At 42.3% G+C, this 26,327-nt stretch overlaps 1 protein-coding gene across 1 annotated transcript in view; it reads right to left on the bottom strand.

Moving 5' to 3' along the window:
* ZDHHC15 (zinc finger DHHC-type palmitoyltransferase 15) overlaps window positions 1–26,327 on the bottom strand; it is a 44,154-nt gene continuing 17,827 nt past the window's right edge. Inside the window, exons 8-12 of the mRNA XM_067548256.1 lie at window positions 20,038–20,170; window positions 18,369–18,495; window positions 17,489–17,598; window positions 5,118–5,198; window positions 1–3,519 (exon numbers count right to left, since the gene is read on the bottom strand). Coding sequence (XP_067404357.1) covers window positions 5,155–5,198; window positions 17,489–17,598; window positions 18,369–18,495; window positions 20,038–20,170 — 414 coding nt within the window. The 3' untranslated portion in view covers window positions 1–3,519; window positions 5,118–5,154. The remainder of the gene's footprint in view (window positions 3,520–5,117; window positions 5,199–17,488; window positions 17,599–18,368; window positions 18,496–20,037; window positions 20,171–26,327) is intronic.

The raw sequence follows: 26,327 nt of genomic DNA, 5'->3' as shown, positions 1-26,327 counted from the left end.
TTGTCACCTAAAACAATCATTAGAAAAACAGTGTCTGTTTTTTCAGTGCATTTACTTAGTGCTTTTCATAGCACTGTGTACGTTGTGCATTTCCCCTGATGTCTCTGTGCGACTTTCCTACAGCAACAGGGAAGGGGAAAACCACTTTAAAAAATAAATAGGAAACTGACTACAAAACCACAACAAATGACAAGTATTGTCAAAACTATTTAACTCAACTGATTTCAAGCTGACAGAATCCTTTTTAAATGGTGAAAAATACTGACGGAAAGTATTACATTTCTTAGTATGTCATCATCCGTGACTTTAGGAGTAGAGCTGTAGTCTGGATACATCATCAAAGCAGGGAAACCTCAAAAGAAATATTTTATGAGGGGCTAAGTTTCCCCAGAGGACCTGGTTATTCATCTACAAGGAACCTTGAAGAAGGCAGATGCAGAATGTCTCCAGGGAAGGAAATAAAGGCACATTTTTGGATATAATATAGTTTTCTGTATTCAGCTTCTGTCTTGGGATATCAAGTGTTTGCAGAACTCCACTCTGTTGTATGGGACTGTAGCATCCACAAGTTAGATCTGCAATCATAATATGAGCATTTCTTCTAAAGGCAAATAGGCAAGCCTGAAAACTGGTTTATTTTGTCACTCAGACACTCCTGCTGCGTACATGCTTCACTTTGATTGAACTTTAGCATTTATTTTCTCTAAGCACATTTAGTTTTGCGTCTTTTAAAAACTGATTGCTGAGAATGTTAGGCACTGATTTTTTTAAAAAGCATTTTGAACCTCTGAGAAACTGTGTTTCTTTCTGGACTGGAGATGGTTGCCAAGTTACCTTAAAAAGGAAATCTGCAGCCTTACCTAGCTACAGAATAGCTTTTTAAATCAGAAGAGGTAAATTAAGCACAGAAATTTCAAAACAGTATTTCAAAATACCTGAAAATACTTCAGATTCTCCCCTTTATGAACTGGACAGGTGTTTAACCCCTGAAGGCCTGCTATTTTAATGATAATTGCAACAGGAAATGCAGCTTGATGTGGTCTACCACAGCTGCAGCCAGAGAGCAAACAGCAGCCGCTTCTAGAGCTCTTTGTAGACACTTCTGCTACCACTATACATCTAGTTTGGGCAAGAAATAAAAGAATTAGACAGCTGTAAACAGAAACAAAATGAGATATAGGACCTACCTAGAAAACTCCAGGAGTTCCATGTGGCTCTGGTTATAGCTCTGTTCTTCCTGCACTGATGGATACAATCAAACTAACAGACATCATTGCAACTTCCTGCTTCATTCCTTATTGTCAAATTTTTTATATAGAGGGCATTTTAAAGAGTTATTAGTGATTTAGGGGAAGATTTTTAAAGGCACAAACTGCCATTTCTCCCTTTAAACACATTTTGCATGAGATTAGGCAATTACTTTGATGTCACTGCCATCTTTCCTTAATGAAAGGAGAAAACCTTAACAGAAGTTGACTAACGACACATTAGAAACAGTAATGGGCTTAAACTAAAGAAAGGTAGATTTACATTTGATAAAAAAGTATCTTGGTACCCAAGAGCCACCTGGTAACAGAACAGCCACCAAAAGAGGCATCTGAGGTCCCGTCAGATGGGAACATGTAAAAATTAATTAGCTAACACAAAAAAGAGATGAGAAGAATAACCACACTAGCATATGGATGTGCTCTGAAGTCCCACCTACCCCAGCTTCTAGGAGTTAAATTTCTAGTATGGGTGTTTGTAAAATATGTTGCCACTGAAAGCAAGAGTTTGATTACCAGCTTCAGGATTTAAATACAGAGATGAAAGACTAGTGTAAGATGTCTCTCCCAAAAGCAGTGGTTTATATCCGTGACAGAAAGTGGGAGGAGTATTATCTACATCAAGTTCTTTTCTCTATGATTTTCTGCTGCTGCTACTACTGGTGTATCCTCCCTTTCATAGCATCAATAGAGAAATTTTAGGGGAAAAAAAGTCTATTCTGTAGACAAGGCCTTTGTCACTGAACAGACATTTATCAAGCGGTTTCTCACCACATCCACACTTGCTGTTTCAGGGACTGTCAACAGGAAAGAAAAGACTGATATTAAATAAAAAAGCTATTTATACTATATGTATGACGACTGATTTTATGAACTAAGCTTAAGGACTAACATTAGCATTGTCCGTACATCAGTATTATAAAACAGGCATCTAAATTTCCAGCATGGATGATGATGGAGCTGCCAAGCCTGAATCTTACAGGTGGAAGGAGAAAATTCAGACCTGGACCGAAGAACTGCATACAATCTACAAACCAAAACTCTCAATTCCATTACCTACTATAAAAAATTCTTGATTGCAAAACTAGTTAAAAAAAAAAATCTGGGACAATGCTGTGCAGTCAAAGGAATGCAAAACAACTGGAAAATTTGATCACAGCTTGGTGTTGAAAATCATGAAAGCACCAGTCAATACATTTAATTAGGCGGAAGTTTGAGCTAATATAATACGTCAGCTGCTGTGTCTTCAGCATTATGGAGCTAAAATCATCTTTGCTGAGGCTTAGCTCCAATCGCAGCCGCTGGAGCTGTACATTCAATGCAAGTTTCCAGTTTACCTGCTTCTAGATTAATGCTTATGGAACTGAAAACAGCGATTAAGTACCTTCGTAAAATGCGGATCCCGGTGGGAGGCGGAAGAATATGCTTTGTGTGATAGTTAGATTCCCATACTTTAGGCCGAGGAATTAAATAAAGTCATTATGTTGTCTAAAATTCCCTTTAACATTTGAATACCTGCAACAAGGATTGTGCTTTAAGGCCAGTAAACTTCAAAATTCTACTGAGGAGGAAGCAGTTCTAGACAAAAGCATCTGTGGTCTTGGCATATTCTTTAACCTTAATTCTGTCAGCATGAGCAGGTATTTTATGCACATACACAATTGCAAATGTATATGCATGTTAACTAAATATACACTGCACATACACACAAAAGGATCTACCAATTTAGACCCTGATTTGGCAAATCTGACTCTCACAGAGTAGAACCTACTCAAGAAATCCTGTTGATGATGTGTAAGTTTTACTCACCGTGAGTAAAGGCTGAAGAATCAGGCCCAAGATAAACAGCCTGCCTGGGAATATAAAGGCTTGAAGTACTTGGAGATTTAGAGTGCCTGGATGTTTGCAGTAGTGGAAAGGCCTGTGGAAATGCATTTACACCAACACTTTTCACCTATTACGGATACAATATATATATAGAGATATATATTAGCTATTAAAAGAGAATGATTAAGGCCAGTCTTCCCTGGCCCACTCTCTAGGAAACTGTCCCACTCAGACGTTAACTTTAAAACCCCCCAAACTTGTAAAACCCTGAAAGATCTGCCCAGCAGGTATTCTGGACAATCAGTCTAAAATGTTAGGATTCCAGTCAGATAAACATGGTGTTTTCTTATCCTGAAGATTCATTTGCTTCCTGATCTTCAATTCTGAAGTCTGTGCAAAGAGAAGATGCTAGCTCCTGAGATGGAAGCTGAAATTTAAAGAAACAAGAAAAATAATTTAAATATTGTTCTGTCGGAGCAACTGACACCTGCCTGCTTCAGCCTTTATACTGGATTCAACATTCTTTATTTTAAATCATGCAGACTGCGAGGAAACACTTTGCCTTCTCACTAGCACATTCCATGGGTGTAGGGCTTTCAATAGTTATCAAGATTAGCAACATTTCCTTCCTGGGTTGTTAGCATCTGCCTCCTTAGAAGAAAGCGGATGCATAGTCAAAAGATGTAACAAAAATACTTTACCAAATAATCTTAGGGGTTGCACTGCTGCAGCACTTTCATGAAGACGGTACTACACCATCAGCAGAGCTAATCCACCTCCCCAAGAGGCAGTAGTATGTTGATGGGAAAAGCTCTCCTGTCAACATAGTGCTGTCTATAGTGGGGGTGATAACTACACTACTTAGGGGGTGTGGATTTTTCACACCCCATTCAGTGATGTAGTTCTGCTGATATAATTCTCAAGTGTAGACCTGGCCTTAAACCTCTTTGATGCACAGAACTAGGTTGTGGATTATGCTGCATTAACAGAGTTTAAAATTACTCAACATGCTGAGCAAATTAAGGGTTAAATGTCCTCTGTCTACCCACTGCCCTACATACAGAACAGAAAGAGAAATAGATCCCTGGCTCCTAGGTCAATGCTGTGTCATTGCATGGTTCCTTTGTGGAGACTTGAGGAGGACATAACTGAATGGAGCTGTGAGAGGATGTCCTCCCAACATCGTGAAGGCCAGAATGTATGGGAGGTAAGTTGATGGATCAGTGACATTCTGACATGAAGGACCTGACTGACTCCTCTCCCAGACCGTGCCCCTCCAGGGTGAGAAAAAGCCAGATGGGAGAGTCACTACAGTAAATTGCAATGCTCAAGTCAGTAATTTAGTCTTGACTGCCTGGAAGAGGAATTTACCACATAGCATGGCTATTCCCAACTCCTCCCCTACTCCATAGATCCTACCTGCCGCTTTCTGAAATGCAATTTCATTCCTGTGGTCACATAGGGGAGAGACGTGATTAAATGGTAGGGAATATGCTGCCCAGCCACATTCCATCACTAAACACCTCACCACTCTTTGATCCTTTCCTACAAGTTAAATGCCTTTCAGTTCTCTGGTATGTAAACTGAGTGGAGCATGCGGACCTATGTGAAATCAGATATCTGCCGTTTCTCTGGGTTCTTTTAGCTCATACAAGTCAGAGATATATAAAATTTACTTTCTAGATGTCTCAACAAGAACAGTAAATACTGTAGACAACACTCAGTGCTCCACACTGACAGTTTACACAGTCCTTGGAAATTTATTCAGAATAGAGGTTAAAAAATAAAATAACCCCCCCCCAAACTCCAACCTCCATTACCTTATCTCACACTTTTCTGTTCAAAGCTCTGTACAAACACGCCATTATTAATCCTCACAGTGTCCCTGTGAGGCATTATTATCCTATTTCACAGAAGAGGAAACAGACAGACAGGTTAAAAGAGAAGGCCTAAGTCGTCGTCCCATGTTAGAGCCAGACTGCCTGCACAACACCCCTTCAAATCACGTGAAAATAAAGTGCTAACCTGTCTCTGAGTTTTGTACCATCAGATTTGCAAACTGCTATGTCTCCATTTCTATGGCAAGAGATGAACCTTCATGGTAATCTATAAAATTGAAAACAAAATGGTTAAAGATAGATAAAATAGTGTTCTTCTCATCCTTATGGTCTGAATACACCTTTAGCTATTAAACGTTGTAGATTGTCAATTTTTAAGCGCCATTTTAAACAAAAACATTCATCCCCATCAGGAGTAACCCTGCTGATTTCTAAACTGAGAGTTTGTTTATTGGCATTATCTGATTGATTCACAATCCATGCGCAGGCTTAACAGCCACTATGACAACTAAAGATCTTCCAATTTTAATGGCATGTTTTAGGTGTGACTAGTCAGAAAATTATACTGTCTCACTGTTATTGCACCAGATGTAATCCAAATACTTAGTTATTATAGCACTTTAGTTGTCGGTACATTAATAGGAAGGAAAGAGATGGCTAGAAAAGGAGAGACTGCAAAGCAATAACAGTTGTGTCTCAAATACGTCCATCCCCTTTTATCACATGGAGAGGACTACACTGAGTAAAGAACGATTACTGACCTTCGTAACTGTTGTTCTTCGAGATGGGTTGCTCATGTTCATTCCACGTTACGTGTGTGAGAGCCACATGCACTGATGCTGGAGATTTTTCCCTCAGCGGTATTCATAGGGCTGGCTTTAGCATCCTCTGGGGTCGTGCGCATACGCACCAGTATATAGGGCGCCACCGGCTCCCCTCCCTCTCAGTTCCTTCTTGCCAGAACTCTGACAAAGAGGGTGGGTGTTGTGGAATGGACATGAGAAACACATCTCAAAGAACAACAGTAGAAGGTCAGTAACTGTTCTTTCTTCAAGTGCTTGCTCATGTCCATTTCGTATCTCACTAGCAATGTCTCCGGAGATGGGCCAGGAGTTCATGGATGTTTCGATTGCAAGATTGCTCTGCCAAAGCCTGCGTCATCCCAGGCCTGTTGGATAATGACGTAAAGGTCTGTGAAGGCATGGACTGATGACCAAGTCGCGGCTCTGCAGATTTCCTGTAACAGGACCTGAGCCAGGAAGGCTACCGCCAATGCTTGGGTTCTTGTAGAATGAACAGTCAGCGAAGCTGGAGGCATGACCCTCGCCTGCTCGTAGCAGGCTCGGATGCAGGTGGTGATCCAGGATGAAATCCCTTGGGATGACACTGGCAGACCCTTCATCCAATCAACAATCACGATGAACAGTGGTGTTGATCTGCGGAAAGGCTTAGTTCCATCAACGTAGAAAGCCAGAGCTCGCCTGACGTCAAGCATATGGAGATGCCTTTCGTCAGAGTTGTGGGGCTTCGGGAAGAAGACTGGCAAGAAAATAGCTTGGTTGACATGAAATTGCGATATCACCTTTGGCAAGAATACTGGGTGAGGGTGCAGCTGGATCTTGTCCTTGTAGAACACCGTGTAAGGGGGTTCAGAAGTCAGAGCCTTGCTCCTCAACATTTGCCTTGCTGAAGTGACCGCTATCAAGAAGGTAACTTTCCATGATAGGCGAAGAGAGTAAGACACCAGGAGCTCTAAGGGGGGGCCCAGTGAACCTTGATAGGACCAGGTTGAGATTCCCATAGAGGGATTGGGTCTTGTACCGGCGGGAAGAGCCTCTCCAGGCCCTTAAAATAATCTGGCTGTCATCTTGTGAGAGAACACTTATCTGCCTTGGATAGGGGGATAGAAGGCTGATATGGCTGCCAAGTGAACCTTAATTGATAACGCCAGACCCTGTTGAGCTCCCTGACCTTTATATATAGTGCCAGCTCCTCCTTGGAGCAAAGGCTTTGGGTCCTGAGGGCGCCAAGGTGGGCCTCCCATCCTAAATCTGAAGCATCCAATACCAGGAGCAGTCTTGGCTGCGGGGGACCCCATTTGACACATGATGTGGCTGCAACCACCATGCTAGGGAGGTAAGTATTGGTGAAGGGATTGTGAGAACTATGTCCAAGTGGTGTCTGGCTGGAGAGTAAACCATCACCAGCCATATTTGCGGAGGACTGAGGTGTAACCTTGCATGCTGGACCATGTAGGTGCAAGCTGTTGCATCCCCTAACAGCATGAGGCATACTCACGCTGTCGTGAGGAGGTGAGCGGGGACCTGGGCTATAAGTTCTGATATGGCCAAGAATCTGGCCTTGGGTAGGAGTGATCTGGCCTGTGTGGAGTGGAGGACCACCCCTATGAATTTTATCTTCTGTACTGTACCAGTGTTGATTTTTGTTCATTTATTGGCTGGCCCAGCGCTTGACAGGTGGCATGTACAATAAGTCCAACAGCTATGTTGGACTTGAGCCTTCGAGTGGCCCTTGATGAGCCAGTCATCGAGGTAGGGGAAGACCTGTATGCCCCACCGTCTGAGGTAGGCTGCGACTACGCCATGCATTTTGTGAACATCCTTGGCACTTGATAGGTCAAAGGGGAGTACTGTGAACTGGTAGAGCTGCTTTTCTACCACAAATCGTAGGAATCTTCTGTGAGTCTGAAAGACAGAAATATGGAAGTATGGAAGTCGAGGGCAGCATACCAGTTGCCAGAATCCAGGGAGGGGATGATGGAGGTCAAGAAGACCATGTGGAATTTCAACTTCTTGAGATACTTGTTGAGGCAACACAGGTCCAGAATGGGCTGCAAGCCCCTGTTAGCCTTTGGGATCAGAAAGTAACAGGAGTAGAACCCTCTCCCTCTCCACTCTCAAGGAACTTCCTCTACAGTGTCCACCCACAGGAAGGCTCTCCTGGGTGAGAGATTGCTCGTGAGAAGGGTCTCTGAAGAGGGACAGGGATGGGAAAGTGGAAGTGAATGAACTGAAGAGTGTACCCGACTGTTACAGTACTTAACACCCATTTGTCTGACATTATAGCAGTCCAGGCTGGGAAGAAGGTGCAAGGAGGTCAGAAAATAAAAAGGAGGTTGGATTCTGGGTGCATGTTCCAAAGGCATGCTTACCCCCAGAGGGGTAGTGGCTTGAGCCTGATTGAGAGGCGGTAGCAGGAACCCGGCCCTGGTGTCTTTTATAACCCCTATTTTTCTTTTTGTAAGGCTCGCTCCTGGTCTGGCCCCTGAATCTCTGTGGCTGTTGTGGCCTTAAGTGCCTCCTGAAGGTTGACAGGGTATAGAGATTCCTTTAAACCATGCAGCCTTGTGTCCGTTTGATCTGCAAACAGCTGCACTGTCACATGGGAAGTCCTGAATGGATTGTTGGACCTCCAAGGACAGACCAGATGCCTGAAGCCACGAGGCTCTTCTCATCAATATAGCCGACACCATTGTCCTAACCGCCGAATTGACTGTGTCAGAGGTTCCCTGGAGGAAGGCTAGGGCCACTGTCCTCCCCTCCTCCAGTATAGCCTCAAACTCCAGTTTGGAGTCCTGAGGCAGGGAGTCCCTGAACTTAACCATGGAATGCCACGTTAAAATCTTATCTCCCCAACAGGGCTTGCTGGTTTAATATGCATAGTTGCAGACTCATGGTTGAGTAAACCTTTCTACCGAAAAGGTCTAATTTCTTTGCCCCTTTATTCTTGGGGATTGAACTCACCTGCCTGGTCTCTTTTGTTGGCAGCGTTACTACCAACAACCCCGGGGAGGGATGAGTGTACAAATATTTGAATCCCTTTGCAGGTACATAATATTTTCTCTCAGCCCACTTAGATGTACGAGGCAGGGAGGCGGGGGTCTGTCACAGGGCCTTGGCTAGGTTTATCACCCCCTTGTGGACCGGAAGGGCCACCTTAGATGGGGCCGCTGCTGCCAGGATATTGAAAAGTTCGTCAGCAGGATCTTTCAGCTCCTCCACCTGTAGGCCCAGGTTTGAGGCTCTCCTTGAGCAGCTCTTGTCGAGCTCTAAAGTCATCATGCCGGATAGCGGCAGAGGGACCTACTACCGCCTCATCTGGAGAGGCCCGAGAATGACTGTATATATGACCCTGGGACAGGGGGAAATCCCCATAGGTTCCAAAACTGCCATGGTATACGCCATTGCCCTTGTGGCCAAGCCCCCACAGGGAGTTCCAGGGGGAATCCCGTAGCTGTAGAAGTGGATGTCTGTCCATTGGGCAGGACCACCTCCCCCCCTTCTGAGTCCATAGAGTCCTCTTTCAGAGACCACGGAGGCACTGAAGTTGCTTCCACTTCCCCACTGTGCCAGGAGAAGCGGTGTCTTGGTACCAAGGAGTGGTGCCAGGGACCTGGGTGCTGCACGTCCAGCGACTGGCTACTATCTTTCAGCAACTGATAATGGTGAAATGGGGACCAGAGCTGAGATTCTGGAGATTGGTGTTGGAATTCTGGGGACTGGTGCCAAGATTCCAGAGACTGGTGACGGTGTTCTGGGGACCAGTGTCACAACTCTGAAGACCAATAACGTGGGTCTGGAGACTGGCCCTGTGAGTCCGACCATCGGCAATGCAACTCTGGGGACTGGTGCCCCGGTAATTGCTAGTGGGGCGTTGACGACCCACATGGGGCCAGAGCGCGATGTCTTGGCATCAGGGATTGCTGTGGGGCCTCATTGCGGGCTTGCCCTTGGATGGTCCCGCAGTTGATAGTACTGACATGGAGTCCTGGTGCGGGGCCTCTCTTCTCAAGGTGTTGGCACAGGGATCATCAGGAGGTCCTTAACAGCTTGAATGCCTCCGGAGTGGATGGTACCGTGAGATGCGGGGGCCCTGAGTTTGGTCAGTTCCCCATCTTAGGGAACCCTAAGGGGTGAGGTTGTTGCCAACCCAAGGCCCAGTAGAGATGAGTGGCCACGGATCTTGCTTGGTCTCCTGTACCGCTTTTGTCCCTCCTTGGTGCCAGTGAGTGCCCTCTTCTGGTATATGTTTTCTTGAGCTTCTTCTTAGGTACCAAGGACGGTGATTGGTGCCGGGAACAACTCGGTGCCGGGAGCAGGCGGAGGGCCGCTCCGCACCAGTGCTAATGTACTCGGCACCGAGTATGAACGGCCCGGCTCAGAGGGCGGTCTAAGAGCTGACTCCATTAGAAGTGCTCTCTGCCTGATGTCTTGTTACTTTTTAGTGTGAGATCTGAATCCTTTCCAGATCCTGCACTTGTCTCTCACATGAGCCTCTCCCAGGCACTTTAGACCACTCTGGTGAGCGTCATTCACTAGCATAGGCTTCTTGCACGAGGCGCAAGGTTTGAAGCCTGGGGACCGGGGCATGCCCTGTCCCTGGGACTGCGTCCCCCACTGAATCTACAATACAGAGTAAATGAATCGCTAACAAACTAACTAACTTTAACTATATACTCTAAGAAGAGAGCCACAGGGTTAGAAGAGCTTGCCAAAGCAAGAGGACGTTCCAACACCATCACATGAGATAAGAAGGAACTGAGAGGGAGGGGGGCCGTGGCACTCTATATACCAGCACATATGTGCGCAATCCCAGAGGTTAGTAGAGCAGGCACTACAGATACACTGACGGAAAAATCTCTGGCACCGGTGCAGGTGGCACATGCACACCTAACACATAATGGACATGAGCAAGCACTCGAAGAAGCAGCTTAAGGTAGCAGGTGATATGTTCTTAGGGCTCTCTGAAAATGATTGATAATTTTCATTCCCACTGTATTGAGAAAATTAACAGAAATATTCTGGGCGTGTAATAATTTATTCCTATAGCATTTTTACTTGCAAAATAAAATCATCATGTGAATATGCAAATCACAGAGGAGGCAGGCACAATGCAGTAGAATATGTGATTAGACTCGAGCCCTCAGATAAGGAACACAGGAACTGCTACACCAGAGAAAAAAATGAAATAGTCAATCTAGGCTGGAACTCTGTCTGACAGCAGCTTATTCCTCCTCTGAAATATTAGGCGTAAATATAAAAAGTGCAAGGCACCTTCTTACTGACTGAGATACACTAATACTTTGTCCTACTTTAGACGTAGGCATTACTACTATAGTGCTGTATATCCCAGGATCTCAAAGCAACTTATAATCCCTATTTTACTGGCAGGGAAAGTGGTACAGGGATGTAAAAGTGACATGCCTAAGGTCACTAGATGAGTCTCTGGCAGATCCAGGAACAGAACCCAGATTGACCCCAAAACTTGCACGTTCAGGTTTCCTCAATGACTGAAATAATCAAGACACCAGAAGATGCTGAATTTTGCTGTCCTTTGAATCTCCTGTATTTTTTCTTGAGCTGTGAGGTTTTAAAATGTTGTGCCAATTTTATGGTACCTGACAACTAAATGCAAGGTAACCACAGATCAGTCCTTCAATCAACGACATTTAGGTTTTCCGGGTGAGTTCTCTCTGTGTGGGTTCCTTTGTTAAACAAAATTCTGTCACAGGCCTCTCTCCTTTCCAGCCCGCAGACAAGCAGAATCTCTGCTATTTCTAGTATCAGAATTTGTTCAACATTCATCTTATTGGGCACAATATACTGCACAAACTATACACTTCTGCCTTAGAACAGCAGTCTCTCTCCCCATGCTTTTAGGAAAATGTAAAATCTGGATTAAATGTCTCGGGGCATTGGTAAGGGGATATTTACCTCTGGGGCAATAGGCCCTGGAGGATCTCAAAACTGAGAGCCAATGATAGCTATTTGGTGGTCTAACTGACATAGTGGTCTCATGTGTGGTCTACACAGAACTGCACCAGTTTAACTAAACTTGATTACAGATTTAGTTGAACTCATGCAAACTCCCTGTAGATATAACTAATTTTAAACTGATAAGTGTATCCGTTATCTACACTGCGGTTAGCAGTGGTTTAACTAAATCTGTTTGTAACCAAGTTGAGCAAAATAGATGCAACTTCCATGTTTATGAGAGGCTTAAATCTAGTCCTTTGTCTGAAGTATTTATACAGTATTCAACACTGTAGTATCTGAATGAACCTGCCTGTTTTAGACATTTGACTAGCTTTCTAACACATCTGCATGGATTGGAATTTAATCCCTACAATGAAAAGAGGTGATTAGCTTTGTTTCAAGGATTTATGCAAATTAACTGATGATTCTCAGGATGGGGAGGTTTTCTCTTTATTTAATTCCTCTGGGTCAGAGCAGTGCAGCAGGTTCCTCAACTGCAGTCAATGCAGTTCTCATGCATACAGTATTTCCTAATGAGTAGTATTTAAATTCAAATCAGGTGCCTTCCAACATTTGAAGCTTTATGTGATAATCTGTATTTATCACCTTCCAGCTATTAAACAGAATATAGTGGAGTCTGCCATAGGCTGGAAAGATGTGGTTTAATAGTAGATGACAAATATTGAAAGTGTGATCAATTCAGGGAGAATTCTACCCATGATCATGCTCCTGAATTTACTGGGTCCAAGTACTACATATGATTAATTAGATCTTGAATTTGACTTGCCCTGAAATGTACATTTAAGTCCACCTGTCTGATTAGTCTTTAACATCATATACTACATAGAGTTTTAAAAAGTTATTGTCCACAGACTTATCTTGTTACTATGGGGCAAACAATCCAAGCATACATAGCACCAACCCATTCAGGACTTGGACATTAAGTGCATTCAAGATGATTTTTTTAGAAAAAATTGATAAGATTATTTTATAATCTGCCAGAACATGTCATTTGGGGGAACTTCCTGACTAGACAGATTAGAGAGATGATATGTTTGTGAATAAAGGACAGCATTAATAAAACTAGAAAAATGCCACAATTTAGAATTAAAGTGCATTTGGAAGCAAGTGTTCTTGTTTTCTGGTTGATAAAGGAAACTCAGAAGTGTGTTACCTTAATGTTTTTCAGTAAGAACGGCCATACTGGGACCAATGGCCCATCTAGCCCAGTATCCTGTCTTCCAACAGTAGCCAATGCCAGGTGCTTTAGAGAGGCTGAATAGAACGGGTAATCATCAAATGATCCATCCCATTGCCCATTCCCAGCCTCTGACAAACAGCAATTCATGCCTATCCTGGCTAATAGCCATTATTGGACCTATCCTCCATGATATCTAGTTCTTTTTTGAACCCTGTTATAGTCTTGGCCTTCGCAACATCCTGTGACAAGGAGTTCAATAGGTTGACTGTGCATTATGTGAAGAAATACTTCCTTTTGTTCGTTTTAAATCTGCTGCCTATTAATTTCATTGAGTGACCCTTTGTTTTTGTTATGAGAAGGAGTAAATAACACTTCCTTATTTACTTGCTCCACACCAGTCATGATTTTATAGATCTCTATTATAAGCCCCCTTAGCCATCACTTTTCCAAGCTGAAAAGTCCCAGTTTTACTAATCTCTCCTCAATTCATTCTAACTGAAATGTTATAATCCTTAGCAAATCTATGTTCAAAAAAGTCAGAGCAAAGGTGAACACCCATTTCAAGCTGAGGACACAATCTTACAGTGAACATAAAGGCAACTGAGAATATTTGCTTCCACACACTTTCTAGTCCAGGTCACGGTGTTCCCTCCCCTCCTGAATTTCAGTAATGTGTATCTTGTATTCACAAGTCTCCCAGTTCCTCCTAAAATTGATTTTCAAACTATATCCACAGGTGGTTTGCCTTCGCAATTTTTGCTTTTGGCTTTAGGATTATGCTGGGTGTTCACTTTGTTTATGTACAGAAAACTCAACCACAGCACAGGCAATAGATTGTAGTGTTGTGATTAGAAAGGAGAACATTATATAGCAACACTTAATTTAATTAAAAAAAAAGAAAAACGCTTGATCATCTCTGTGGCATGTCACTTCCTCTTCTGCAGATAGCTAGAGGAGGGACTCTGATAATGAGAACAGCTCTTATTATTTTTGTCATAAAGTGCAGGTGTACAAGCAATCACAGGTGTGTACTGGAGAAGGTTCAAGAGAAACACACCACTTAAATACATCGGCGGGGAATCATTCCTGCTTTTGATGCGTCTGGCAGTGCCATTTTCTAAGATAGCATGATCAAAGTTGCTGGAAATTCATGTTCTATCAGTTCTAGCGTTGGCACAAGTCAATTAGTGTCTTAAGCAATGAGGGGTAAAGCAAGAACAAAGCCTCACTATCTCTTCTCATCTTTTCTCTACAAACATTTTAGTATTGTTAGAAGCTATAAACATTCAGAAATTTGCTATCTACATTAACAAGAAATGGTGCAACAATTCAAGGTCTGGAGAAAACATGCTTCTCAAGGGATGGAATTACTCCAGGACTGAGTGCTGCTTATCCAACAAGGACCTTTCATATCATTCATTACCAGATAAATCCTGACCTCTCTCAGTGGCCATGGAGGACCAGAGACATCATGGACCTGATGCAGTTCAGCTGCATGGAAATTGGATTTGAATATCCTTGCATGCTGTGGAACTTCTCTATGAAGATTTCCTGCAGCACAGTGTAGTGGAACCTGGGATAGGGGACATGACCATCCTGTGTAGTAGGCTGGCATAAACACAATACTCTACTGGCCATTCCCTATGCTGCAGTAGTGGCCAAAGAAAGACCTAGGGGGAAGATGCTGTACCCCTGTGGGATCTTCATTGCTAAACCCAGTTATTCAGGCTCGGAACTGGGACAGAGGATTTGCTCTTATGGGAGAAGAATGGAAGAGCATGCTCTGCACTTCCTGGGTCTAAGCACCTGAATTCCAATATTGAGGCATCTTTGTATAAAACAGTACAGATGGGGGATACAGAATGTCTTTACCAGAAAAGGTCTTTGATTCACAGACCCAAAGCAAACCTTTATTTGGATAAATTACAGCAATTACACATTAAACTCAAAGAGCTCCCCATCCACTCCCAAGATGAGTGAGGGGAAAACTAACCTTCCAGCTCGGATGACTGTGGACTGAGGTTCCAACTCCTAACATATCTAGCTACACAATTAACCCAACTTTGTTTTTTCATTTTGATCTTTAACTCTGTAATGCTCTTAGTTTGGTTTTTATGTTCTAGGAAGGAATACAACTCCTATTGGTGCTAAACAAAACTTCACAAAGTTTTGGAACAAGATGATCACACACCACTTTCTTCACTGGGAAAGAATCTAGCGGTCACTGATCATTTTATGAGCGCTATAATCATAAAACTTCAGCATAAAGGCTCGAAACTCAGATTTTGGAGCTGACTTGGCAAAAGCTAATCTCATTCTTATGCATGCTTATGCTCATATTTAGAGAGCTAAGCAGATTTTTTATTCAGAGACCATTACACTTTGTAAAAGGTGGGGGGACTTGGGAACCATTCCTGAAGGGACTGATTGATTTTTTTTTAATTGTTACAAATAGTACATAGAAAAGCACTGATCTGTTATTTTTAAAAGTCCATTAGCATCACTATGTCAGATCGATTAGCTGCACCAAAATATACACGTCATAGCAGATGTTTTTTCAGCACACGTACAAAGGCCACTTGAAGTCACTTATCTGAATCAATATTGAAATAAGCCTCTTCAGCCCTGTTCATAAAACCCGGACTGCTAGTGTCTGAAGTGTGACTTGGACAAGGCTCCTTTTATTTATTTTGCAATGAAACATCCCCACCACAAAAACACTTGAACGCAAGCTAGCATGAAACCAGGGGACAATAAGCCTGCAAGTGCTGTGGAGTCAAAATATAAAAAATACTGAGATCATAGATCACAATTTTCATCAGTAGATCTCAAAGTCCTTGACAGTCTCGTACATATTTATCCTCCCAACACCCCATGAGGTAAGGTAGTTCTATTATCCCCATTTTACCAATGAGGAACAGGAACTAAATGACTTGCCCAAGATCACATAGGAAGAGCAGAGAACTTAAGGAACTACCCTAGGATCCAGGTTAACAACTGGACCATCCTTCCTCTAGCCCCTTTCAGTGCTCTGTAAGCACACAAGGCAGCACTCACTTATAAAACCTTATATAAGCTTTATTTTTTAAACAAAGCGACTGTATCCACACAAGTCCCCAAGCATATACTGTCTAAAATAACTAAATCGTGCTTCCTGAAAGTGAACTTTAGCACTAACGGTCTTGTGTTAAGCCTGGAACTAGTTAACATGATACCAAAGCAGAGTTCCTAAAGAAAGCCTAGTCTCTACAGCACTAAATCTGCATTAGCAAGCTCTTCACCTGTGCTTGCTCAATTCACAAATTATGGTAACAAGTGTTTATTATGCTTTCACCATTCCTATAGAAAAAAATTATGATCCAATTCTTTAAATAGGAATCCGGTGAGCTTTCCTGCCAGGATGGAATCTCTGTGTCTTTATTGTTACCCTTTCTACACATGAATGTGGCTATCCTTGCCCCATACAGAAAGAACCTGCTTCAAGACACTTAAGTGACAATATTTTAGAACCTTAAAACTTCAAGGGCAGGCAGCTTTACAGGGCACAAGCATGTTTTGATGCTTGTCATTCTGTTTGAAGGCTAGACCTTGGGAGTCAATAAGTACATGAGAAAAATTATGATTCAACAGGCAGAAGCATTGAATTATTCTGAAACTGATTGTAGAGGTATCTTAACCAGAACAAAAGCAAGCAGACAGCAGACATATTGGCAGAGGCTATTTCACAGGAACATTATAGCATAAGAAGGGTATATGTGTTTTTAGAGATTTATCAAGTCTTATTTCCATTAATCCAAAAATTAATTTTTAATTAATCCAAAACTATAATTGTTGTACAAACCTGTTATTTCACCTATAATTCCTGTAGGCACATGCATTTCTTTAACACCAATTACAGCAGCATGGACAGGTTTGTTTTGGTGGTACCTATGTTACAGTCTCACTTTAAGGCAAAGCATAGGTAGGCATCATAACTGACTGATTCACACTGCTCAAGTTACACACACTTATATGTACACTGGGTAAACTTCTCATTGTGCAAGCACAGTTTCATGTCCCAAATAACTGAGTGCAAATAGAGAATGAGGTAGTATCTTATATTGGATCAACTTCTGTTGGTATGAGACAAGCTTTGGAGCCACAGAGAGCTCAGAAGGTGGTCCAGTAAAAGATATTATCTCAGCCACCTTGTCTCTCTAATATCCTGGGCCTGACACAGCTACAACTACACTGCAGACATGGCGCAAAGAGTAGCATTTACAGAGCTACCTATTTAATTTGTGGGAGCAATCAGATAGCTTGATATGGAAAAGTCACCATTTCTGCCTGCAACTTGTGGGTGCAAAACTGCAACCAATTATTTGTAGGAGCAGAACTGCTCCTGCAAAATGAGACGCTCATTTCAAACTTGGCCCTTATGTTTGTTCTATGTTCATTAAGCAAGCCAGGCCTGTCAGTGACTTAGCCAACTGCTTTTTCATAAGAACAGCTTTCATGGTGGGTTCTCAGTGATTATTTTTGAATCCACACAAGGGTTACTTTAGTTCAAAACACAGTTAATTTCCCTTTAGGTTACCTTACCATGGTTCTCTTCATCCAATCCATCATCTTCCCACTGCTCTTCATTTGCTAGCAGCGGATTTTGAGCTTCACACAACGTTCTCATTGGGAAGGAATGTCCATCACCCTGGCTGGGGAGACAAAGGCAGAAAATAAGCTACTTCAGACTTGCTTCATTTGAAGGCTGAAATTCCACTTTACTCCTTTTTTTAGGTTTGACTCAAACCCAAAGCAAGTCTTTGAATGTCCAGAGATTACTTTTAAAGGACTACGTTCTAGAACATAGTGGGTTCAGTTCTGGAACCTTGTTTTAACAGCAGCTCATAGACCATGTTTTAAAGTGACTTTGATCTTGAATTCTTGCAAAAGATCAGTAGGATAAAGACTAGTTCAAATTCATTCCTGGTATAATTCCAATGGAGCTGACGTTAGTCCAATCATTTAAACACAATTAAGATACATAGTTAGTTGTTATGGTTACATTATGATAGACTGGGGAACCAGCATGGTTCTAGAGAGCGTGTATGTGAGACACGTCCACATAGAAGGTGCGAACCACCTGTACACTATGGAGTTTTGCTCTGTGGCAGTTTCATTCACCCACGGTATCAGGAAGCATTGAGGAACAAGGCAAACATCTTTACCGGTAAGTCTATGACAGCCTAACCATTGTCCAGTCAGCAGTACAGATGGAGGCATAGCAATTAGGCTGCAGCAGCTGTTGCTTAGGAGTGGCTCCCTAGCCACTCCTCCATCTACATGGGAGGATACCAGCTCCTCTTGACTCATGCAGAACTCTGCTATACATAGCTGGTCAACACTCAGGCTAAACCCAGGGACCAGGATTTGGCCCTCAGTTCATAGTTTTGGCTTCCTTTCCATTGTTTTGACCACCACTTACTTGGATACAATAGGTAGCAACCACAGCTTCTTTTCTTTTCCAAACACTTGCTGAAGATTCTTTACGAAGCCCAGATTGAATCCATTTTTATCTGGGCCATTTTGAAACACTGGAGTTGAAAAAGCCTCTATGGACAGATAGCATTATAGGAGAAAATGAAAGAAGCAAATGTTAAATAAAATATTTTACACTGGGTCCACAGCATGAAGTGGCTAAGATTTTTCAAAATCTTGCTTTGTTGCACATTATTTTTAAAGTAATGGCACTGTACCCTCATGAGAATTTACAATGGACAAATCCTGAGGTCCTTACTCACTCACGTAAATTTCATCACAATTGAAAGGAAGCCCATTTTGACTATTAGGAAAATAATGCATATTTTAGTCAATGCACAGTAACATTACTGTGCATATATTATACCTCTGAGGATACTAAGCAATTAAACATACCACACCACAGAACAAAATGGAAAAGTTACAGGAATGACCATGGAGATGGCAGGCTTTTTTTTTTTTTTTTTTGGCATGCCTATAAATCTTTACCTTATTATTTCTCTTATCTTAAAATTGATGGCATGGATTTAGTTTCTCAGATGAATCACATAGAATGATCATAAAACCAATGAATGATGTTTTCATTTAATCCTCAAAACAAAAAATTATAGAAAAGTTTATCATTTAATGTGTTTAACATATTTTCATAAGACTCGCTATGAATTCCACTGGAAACACACTAAAATTGGAGAATTTCTAATCTGAAGATTGGAAGCATAAGACAGAAACAAACTTCCTTCTCCAAATCATCTCAGGTGTGATGCTGGAAATTCAGATTGCCCGATGAATTAACACTTAATAGATAAGAGTTAGGGCAGGATATACAGACAGGCTCTTTGCTGTGTTGAGAGAGAAAAATGATGCAGGGAGAAAATGATAAAATAGAGGGTATTAGATACAGTATTTTTAAAGTTACCTTCTACACTGCTGTGCAGAGATCTGATGTTTCAGACCAGAGAAAAGGCCCGTGGATGAGTTCTAGTGTCGAGTTTTAAAGCCACACCTAAACTAGGTCTGTGCAAGAGAGATTAATTTTGTGTGGAACTTTGAAAAAAAATTTCAATTTTGTTTTGAACCACATTGTCATTCAAAAATTTCACAAAATGGAAGTATCCACATTGAAACATGGGATATTTTGTGCTCTGATGTGAAACCTGATCTTCATCAAAATGCAGTTTCAATTTTTGAAACTTGGAAATTTTTTGGCTGAAAAAACATGGAATTTCAAATTTTTTTCACAAAACGGGTCCAATCCCACATAGCCTTACCCTCACCTACTGTCAGAAAGGATGGATGTCATTTTGCTCAAACTCACATGCTGTTTTAGGGCCTGCTCCAGCAAACACATACACAAGCAATTTTACTCCCATGTAGTCCTACTGACTTCAGTGAGTAAAGCAGCACACAGGCATAAACATTTGCAGGATTGGGTCCTTCCATTTTACATTCTCCATGTCTCCAATTGAGATTTTGTCAGCTGAGGAGGAAAAACCCCAGGAGTGTGAATCCAAAATCTTTTTTTAAAATGCTTTTTCAAATATTTGGTGGTATACCTAGAGGTGAGCAGCACATGCTTTTTTAGAACATTGCTTTATGATGTACACATGGAATCTTACCCAAAGTAGACCTATTTCTACTGACGAGCCAGCAGTGGTAGCCAAAAAGAAACATCAGGCTTAGAAAGAACATGACTGCAACAAAAAGAAGGAAAAGCACATGGAACTTGGAACGTCCATTGGTCAATTCATCCTAGAAAGAAAAGCAAAAAAGGATAAAGGATACGAAAAACAGAGACACACAAATCTTGGTTCTTAAAGTAATCAGATGTTACACTGTATCTACTAAGGATATGTAGGATGGGGGTTTCAGACTTGCAGAAACAAAGATCACTTCTCCCTATAATGAATAGACAAGACAAAGAAGAAATAAGCTGTCTTTCCCCCATCATTTCCAATGCAGATATACAGTGGGGCTTTGTTATTAATTTTTTGTATGGAACAGGGCCAGTATGTTCACAGTCCCCCATATGGGTATGAGAAGTGTCTCTTATGCCCACAATGAATTTGGCAGGCAATAACAAGTGCTTAGAAAGCCTGTTCACATTCTGCTGAGTTCCTTTAATCTTCACATTTTCCTGGATGCACATTAATATACTGCCATCTTCCCCAATGGCTACATTCCAATTCAGAAGAGGATAAGAAATTTGAACTCTCTCTCTTGCAGCTATCACAGCAACAAGCAGGTTCACCAAATCCTGGTGACAGCTGTCTACAGAGTGAGTAAAAGCCCAGAAAATCTTACAGGTGGCTGAAAATGCTTCATTCCACATTAAACTGTGTGAGCACGAGGCCCTCTCCAGCACTTAACTCCTGCAGTTTAGAAAGGGACTGTACTGAGCCCCTGCAAGTGAACAAATGTGCAAAAGCCTTCCTCCACCTTACAAGTCCTACCTAGCCTAAGGGAGAGTTACAATGCCTTTCCCCTCCTCAGCATGTGGACTAATCCCCCTTAGCGACCCACATGGGGGTTTAGGTCGGAGGTATGGTTTACAACACCATCCCTTATAAATCTGAGGCCCAGAGAGATTAAGGCTATGTCTACACTGCAATAAAACACCCATGGCTGGTCTGCGTCAGCTGACTCAGGCTGCAGCTATAAAATTCCAGCGTAGATGTTCAGGTTCGGGCTGGACCCAGAGCCCAGGTTCCAGCCTCAGCCCCAATGTTTACACTGTAATTCTATAGTTCCGCAGCCTGAGTCAGCTGCCACAGGCCAGCCGCAGGCATTTTATTGCAGCGTAGACATTCCCTAAGTGACATGGCCAAAGTCACAAAGTGAATCGGCATTAGAAAACAATGCTAAAAAATTAGAAAATAAGAGTTGTGAGTCCCAATCTCCTATTCTGTCAGCTGACACTGCCTCCATAAAAAACAACTGTAATATAAAGTAGTGCTCAGGAGACAATGAAGGTCAAAGCAATTTCTTTAAATGCCATTTCCTAAAATCAATGTGTGTAGATCAATAGGAGGACAAAGCTTTTTATATTAGTTCTCAGAGCAGAAAAGAGGAGGAAAAGTATACTGCAGGAACTAGGCTTATAGAGACAAGGCAGCACAGTACCACCACGATAGCTAACACCAAAGTAGGTTTAATTTACTCTTCCTCTTTTCTTACTCCCTTAACACACTAGACTTGATCCACAGGAACAAGGATTCAGAGAAAGTGGGTCTGGACATTACAGGAAACAAAGCATAAGTCACAGAAAAGAATCTACCCCACTGAATAGTTCCTGTAATGCTATTGAAAATGCGTATGTGATATTTGTGACCTGTCTGTGCCTAGAATAGCCCACCTGAAAATGCCAAAAAGTCAGGCTGCAAAAAAGGAGAGCAGATTCTCCTAAACTGGTGACTAACACTGAATTTAGATTCCCCAACCAGTCACAAATAGTGCTCCTGATTCCCACACTGGTTATCAGGAATCCCCAGAAAGAAATACACAGTCCGCTTTATTGCATTTCAGTCTCTGTCTCCCAATCAGCAACCAGGTCCAGTAAAGAGGTAAGTTATTTAAAACTCTATTCCATTTACCCAAATGTTCTCCTGATCCCCAAAGGGTCAGCCACAGTACCAGATCAATATAGGTTTGGTTCTTACCCAAAATACCACGCTGCCAGCCAATCCTTTAGTAACTAAAACTAAAGGTTTGTAAAAGGAAAGAAACAAACAAGATGAGATGTTGAATGATCAAAGCAATCAGATACATACAAACGACTTCAAAGTCCATATACATCAGATTCTTAGCAGAGTGGTGGAGTTTGCAGGCTTGTATAGTTCCTCTGGTGTACATCCAGTACCTGGATGGGTCTCAGTCCTTTGTTTCATCGCTTCAGATGTAGAGTGGTTGATCCAGAGGTAGGTAGGAAGCAGGAATGAAGACAAGATGGAGATGGGGAAGCTTCATTTTATAGTTTCTGCCACGTACATTCTTTTGTCCCAAACAAAGCCACACAGCACATGTCTGGAAAAGCCTTGGAGTCCCCAGTCCATTGGCATGTTCCACATGTCCTGATGACTCAAAGGTGTTGCCCCTGGGTTCTCTCTCTGGGCTCATGGTTGATTGGCGTTTAATCAGGATGGCCTGTGCTGAGGCTAATCTGTTGGGGGTGTCACTCAGAACACAGCACCAGTTTTAGCTATAGAGTATCACACATGTTCATAGCTTACAATACAAAGATGATAGAAACATATAGATTAGTTTATCATATTCAGTAAATCATAGCTTTTCCAATGATACCTTACATGGCCAATTTTGTAAGATTTGTTGTAATTTTGCAATATTGATCTCAATTATATTATAAATGGTCACTCCTAATCCAGACAGTGTCATATCCCTCACACAAAACTGATGCAGAATCGAGTGTCCACAGACATTGCTGAATGATTGCATCACCGGAATTTTTCATTCTTGGTTTTGTACTATTACAGCTTCTAATATGTTCAAGGTTTTTCAAACGATGACACACGATACATTTTTGCAGTTTTTTGGCATTAGTTACAAGAGTTAACATCAACATCAAATTTAATCGAATGTGCGCTTATAATCATTTTTGTCATGCCACGCCTTCTATTCAGATTATTTGTCATTAGGGCAGTTTCTCTAATACCCTTTTTGAATTTTTGAACACTTTTAGCTAGTAGCTTTTCTTTTACCTGACAGTTCTTTGTAGGTTAATTTCATCCTTGGGGTTTTGGTATTTCAGGGTTAACCTGTTCCTTTCATGTACAGGATTGAGTTTTTTCCTTTTTTTATTCCCTTGCGGTTTGAAATTTGGATTCTCTGGTCTAAGGGAATCCATTGGCTGGTTAGGTGTGTCTCCTTTGCTAACAGCTCTGCGCAAACCTCCTCCCGCTTCACCTCCCCCAAGTCAGGCAAGTAACTTGCAGCAAGACACACACACACAAGCTTGTTTACTAGTTTTCATATTTTCAGTTACCAATTTTAAGGCTGGACTCTGTCTTAAAGACATACCAACCATTTTCATTAGCATGCTAGAACCAGGATTCTGATGTTCTTTCACTATCAATCTCTGCTTCCACATGGAATCAGATGTACCTGAGTCCAGTAAAAGACTACAAGACATATCCATAATGTCTAGAGGTGAGAGTTTGCCTACCACACCCTGTATTCCTGAGAGATCAAGTGCACAGCTGTCTTGCTCTGTAGATCCAGCAGCTACATTTCCCCTCTGAACCTGAAACACAGACAGTTCTCTTAAAGTCAGCATGGAGACATTCATATTCCAACAACACTGTCTCCCCTGTATTCTGGACCAGCGCAGCCACTTGATTATATGGCTGTTCAAACCCCTAATAATTTTTATTACATCTGCAACTTCCTTTAAGGCATTCACACTGGATCTTTCTACAGCAACATCAGAGGATCCAAACACACTCGAAAAACCTCTGTCAGTCAGACCTTGTCTACACTAGCACTTATGCCGGCAAAACTTTTGTCACTCAGAGATGTGAAAAAACACACCCCTGAGCGATATAAGTTTTGTCAGCATAAACATTTGTGTGGACAGCGCTGTCAGTGGGAAATGCTCTCCCTCTGACATCGTTACTGCTGCTCATTTACATGGTTTTATTATACTGACGGGAGAGATCTCTCCCACCGACATAATGTAGTTAGACAAGCACTCTTACAGCGCCACAGCTGTACTGGTACAGCAGCTGTGCCACTGTAAGTTAAGTGTAGACTAGCCCTTAGAAACTCAACCAAATCTTTCCCCAAAACAAATGGTGTGTTGCTTTCTACAGGTAATGATTCACCCTGAGCTAACTCAATCAATTCATTTCCACATCCCTCAGTTGCAGGCTTGCAGCTAACTGTTTGCAAAAGCTACCATGAGGTTTTATTCCTTTAGAACAGGGGTTCTCAAATATTTTTTGCTGGGACCCCCTTGCGAAATATTTCAGGCTGTGATGACCCCCCACGCCAGGCCATCCTTACCAGCATGCACGGGGTGGCTGACAGCTCCTGATCTCCCCATAATAACCTCACGACCCCCAGTTTGAAAACCCCTGCTTAAGAAATGTTTCTAAACAAACCATTTTTCACAGAAATTCTGCCCTTACCCTTCTCAGCCAGGGCTTGCTCTAGAGAAACATCTTCCTGCGCCACAATAGGCTCTTTCTGGGTTTCAGGTTAGTCCAGAACCAACTCTGAGACAAGTGACATTCTCAATCACCATAAAATGAGAGGCACATTCTGTCTGCTCTGCTCCTCAGACAGAAGACTGGAGACAAACTCAACTCTCCCATTGTCTGTTAAGAAAAGCAATTTAACAGTTTGAGATTTCCTCTCCCATCCCTCGTCCCAGCCCACATGGCTGTTCACAAACACTGGGAGAGTGGGATGGCTTCCTTAACAGGCAAATTGCCATTCCCAACAGACAAACAATTGGAGACAGTTTCTCCCTCAGCAGATATACTGCTCTTCTGAACAGACAAGCTGCTGTTTTTCACAATCCCAAGGCTAGAGACACTCTTTTCCTTATCACAGAATACCTGGCTAAACACAGACAGCTGCTTAGAGTCTTCACTCTCCCATCACCCGCTCCCTTCACAAGTTTCCCTGTTGATTACAGGTAACACAGGAGGATTCCCATTCATACTCTCTGGGACTGGGTTATGACATCAACTTGGTTACATTGTTACCATCTCATTATTGAACATATCAGAATTGTTATAAACTGGATGGATTCTCTCCCAGTCTGCTGTTGAGAGGAGCTGGACTTCCAGGATGATACAGTTTCTGCTGTTCTTTTATTACTTTGATTTGGAGTTTGAGTCTGGAATCTTTTGCCTCAGCTTCCAGTTCCATCCTCCTGCATTCCTGGGCTCTTTCTTCAGCTTCTCTTTCCATATCAGCTATCTTTTGCTTTTCTTGCAATCGAAGCTCTGCCAGCCAGTTTTAGTTCATGTTCAAACTGCTGCTTGTTTTTCACTGCTAGCATCCTTACTGCTTTCATTGTGACCAACTTTCATCTTTAACACTCTCGGTATCAAATTTTTAATTTGGAATAGTGCGGGGTTCCGATCCAAAACCCAAATGATCTGGTTTTGTGGATCCTGCAGACTATGCCAATGTGACCCATCTGCACCTAGGTAGCCCACCTGGAAATGCCAAGATCAGGGCAGGCTGCAAAAAGGGCTTCCTTTAATGGGGCTTCCTGATAACCAGAAATACACAGTCCCCTTTGTTGCATTTCGGTCTCTGGCTCCCAATCAGCAACTAGGTCCAGTAAAGAGATAAGTTATTTAAAAACTCTATTCCCTTTGCCCAAATGTTCTCCTGATCCCCAAAGGGTCAGACATTACCAGATCAATATAGGTTTGGTTCTTACTCAAAATACCATGCTGCCAGCCAGGCCTGCCGATGGGGAGGAAAGCAGGGCAACTGCCCAGGGGCCCTGCAATTTAAAAAGACCCAGGCAGATGGGAGGATAGATACATATCCTCCTGTCCTCCACACACTCCCCTTTCCCCGAGACCCTCTACCACTGCTCGTGCTCTCCGCCCCTCCCCTGAGCCAAGCTTATTTATTGTGCACCATGCCTGGGCAGCTGAGGAGGCAGTATCTGTTACCCAGCCTCCCGGGTTCATCCGTAATCTCCCTGTGGAATCCAAGGGACCCAGGAAGCTGAGTGGCAAATACCACCTCTTCAGCTGCTCAGGAACATGCATGGCACATAATAAATAAGAACAAACAAACAAGATAAGAGATGTTGAATGATCAAAGCAATCAGATATATACAAATGACTTCAAAGTCCATATATATCAGTTTCTTAGCAGAATTGTGGAGTTTGCATGCTTGTATAGTTCCTCTGGTGTACATCCA

Source organism: Emydura macquarii, unplaced genomic scaffold (genome assembly GCF_026122565.2).
Source record: "Emydura macquarii macquarii isolate MOO-44397 ecotype Brisbane River unplaced genomic scaffold, CSIRO-AGI_Emac_v2 contig_1253, whole genome shotgun sequence".
Classification (NCBI taxonomy): Eukaryota; Metazoa; Chordata; order Testudines; family Chelidae; genus Emydura; species Emydura macquarii.
This window is presented reverse-complemented; position numbering and strand designations above follow the sequence as displayed.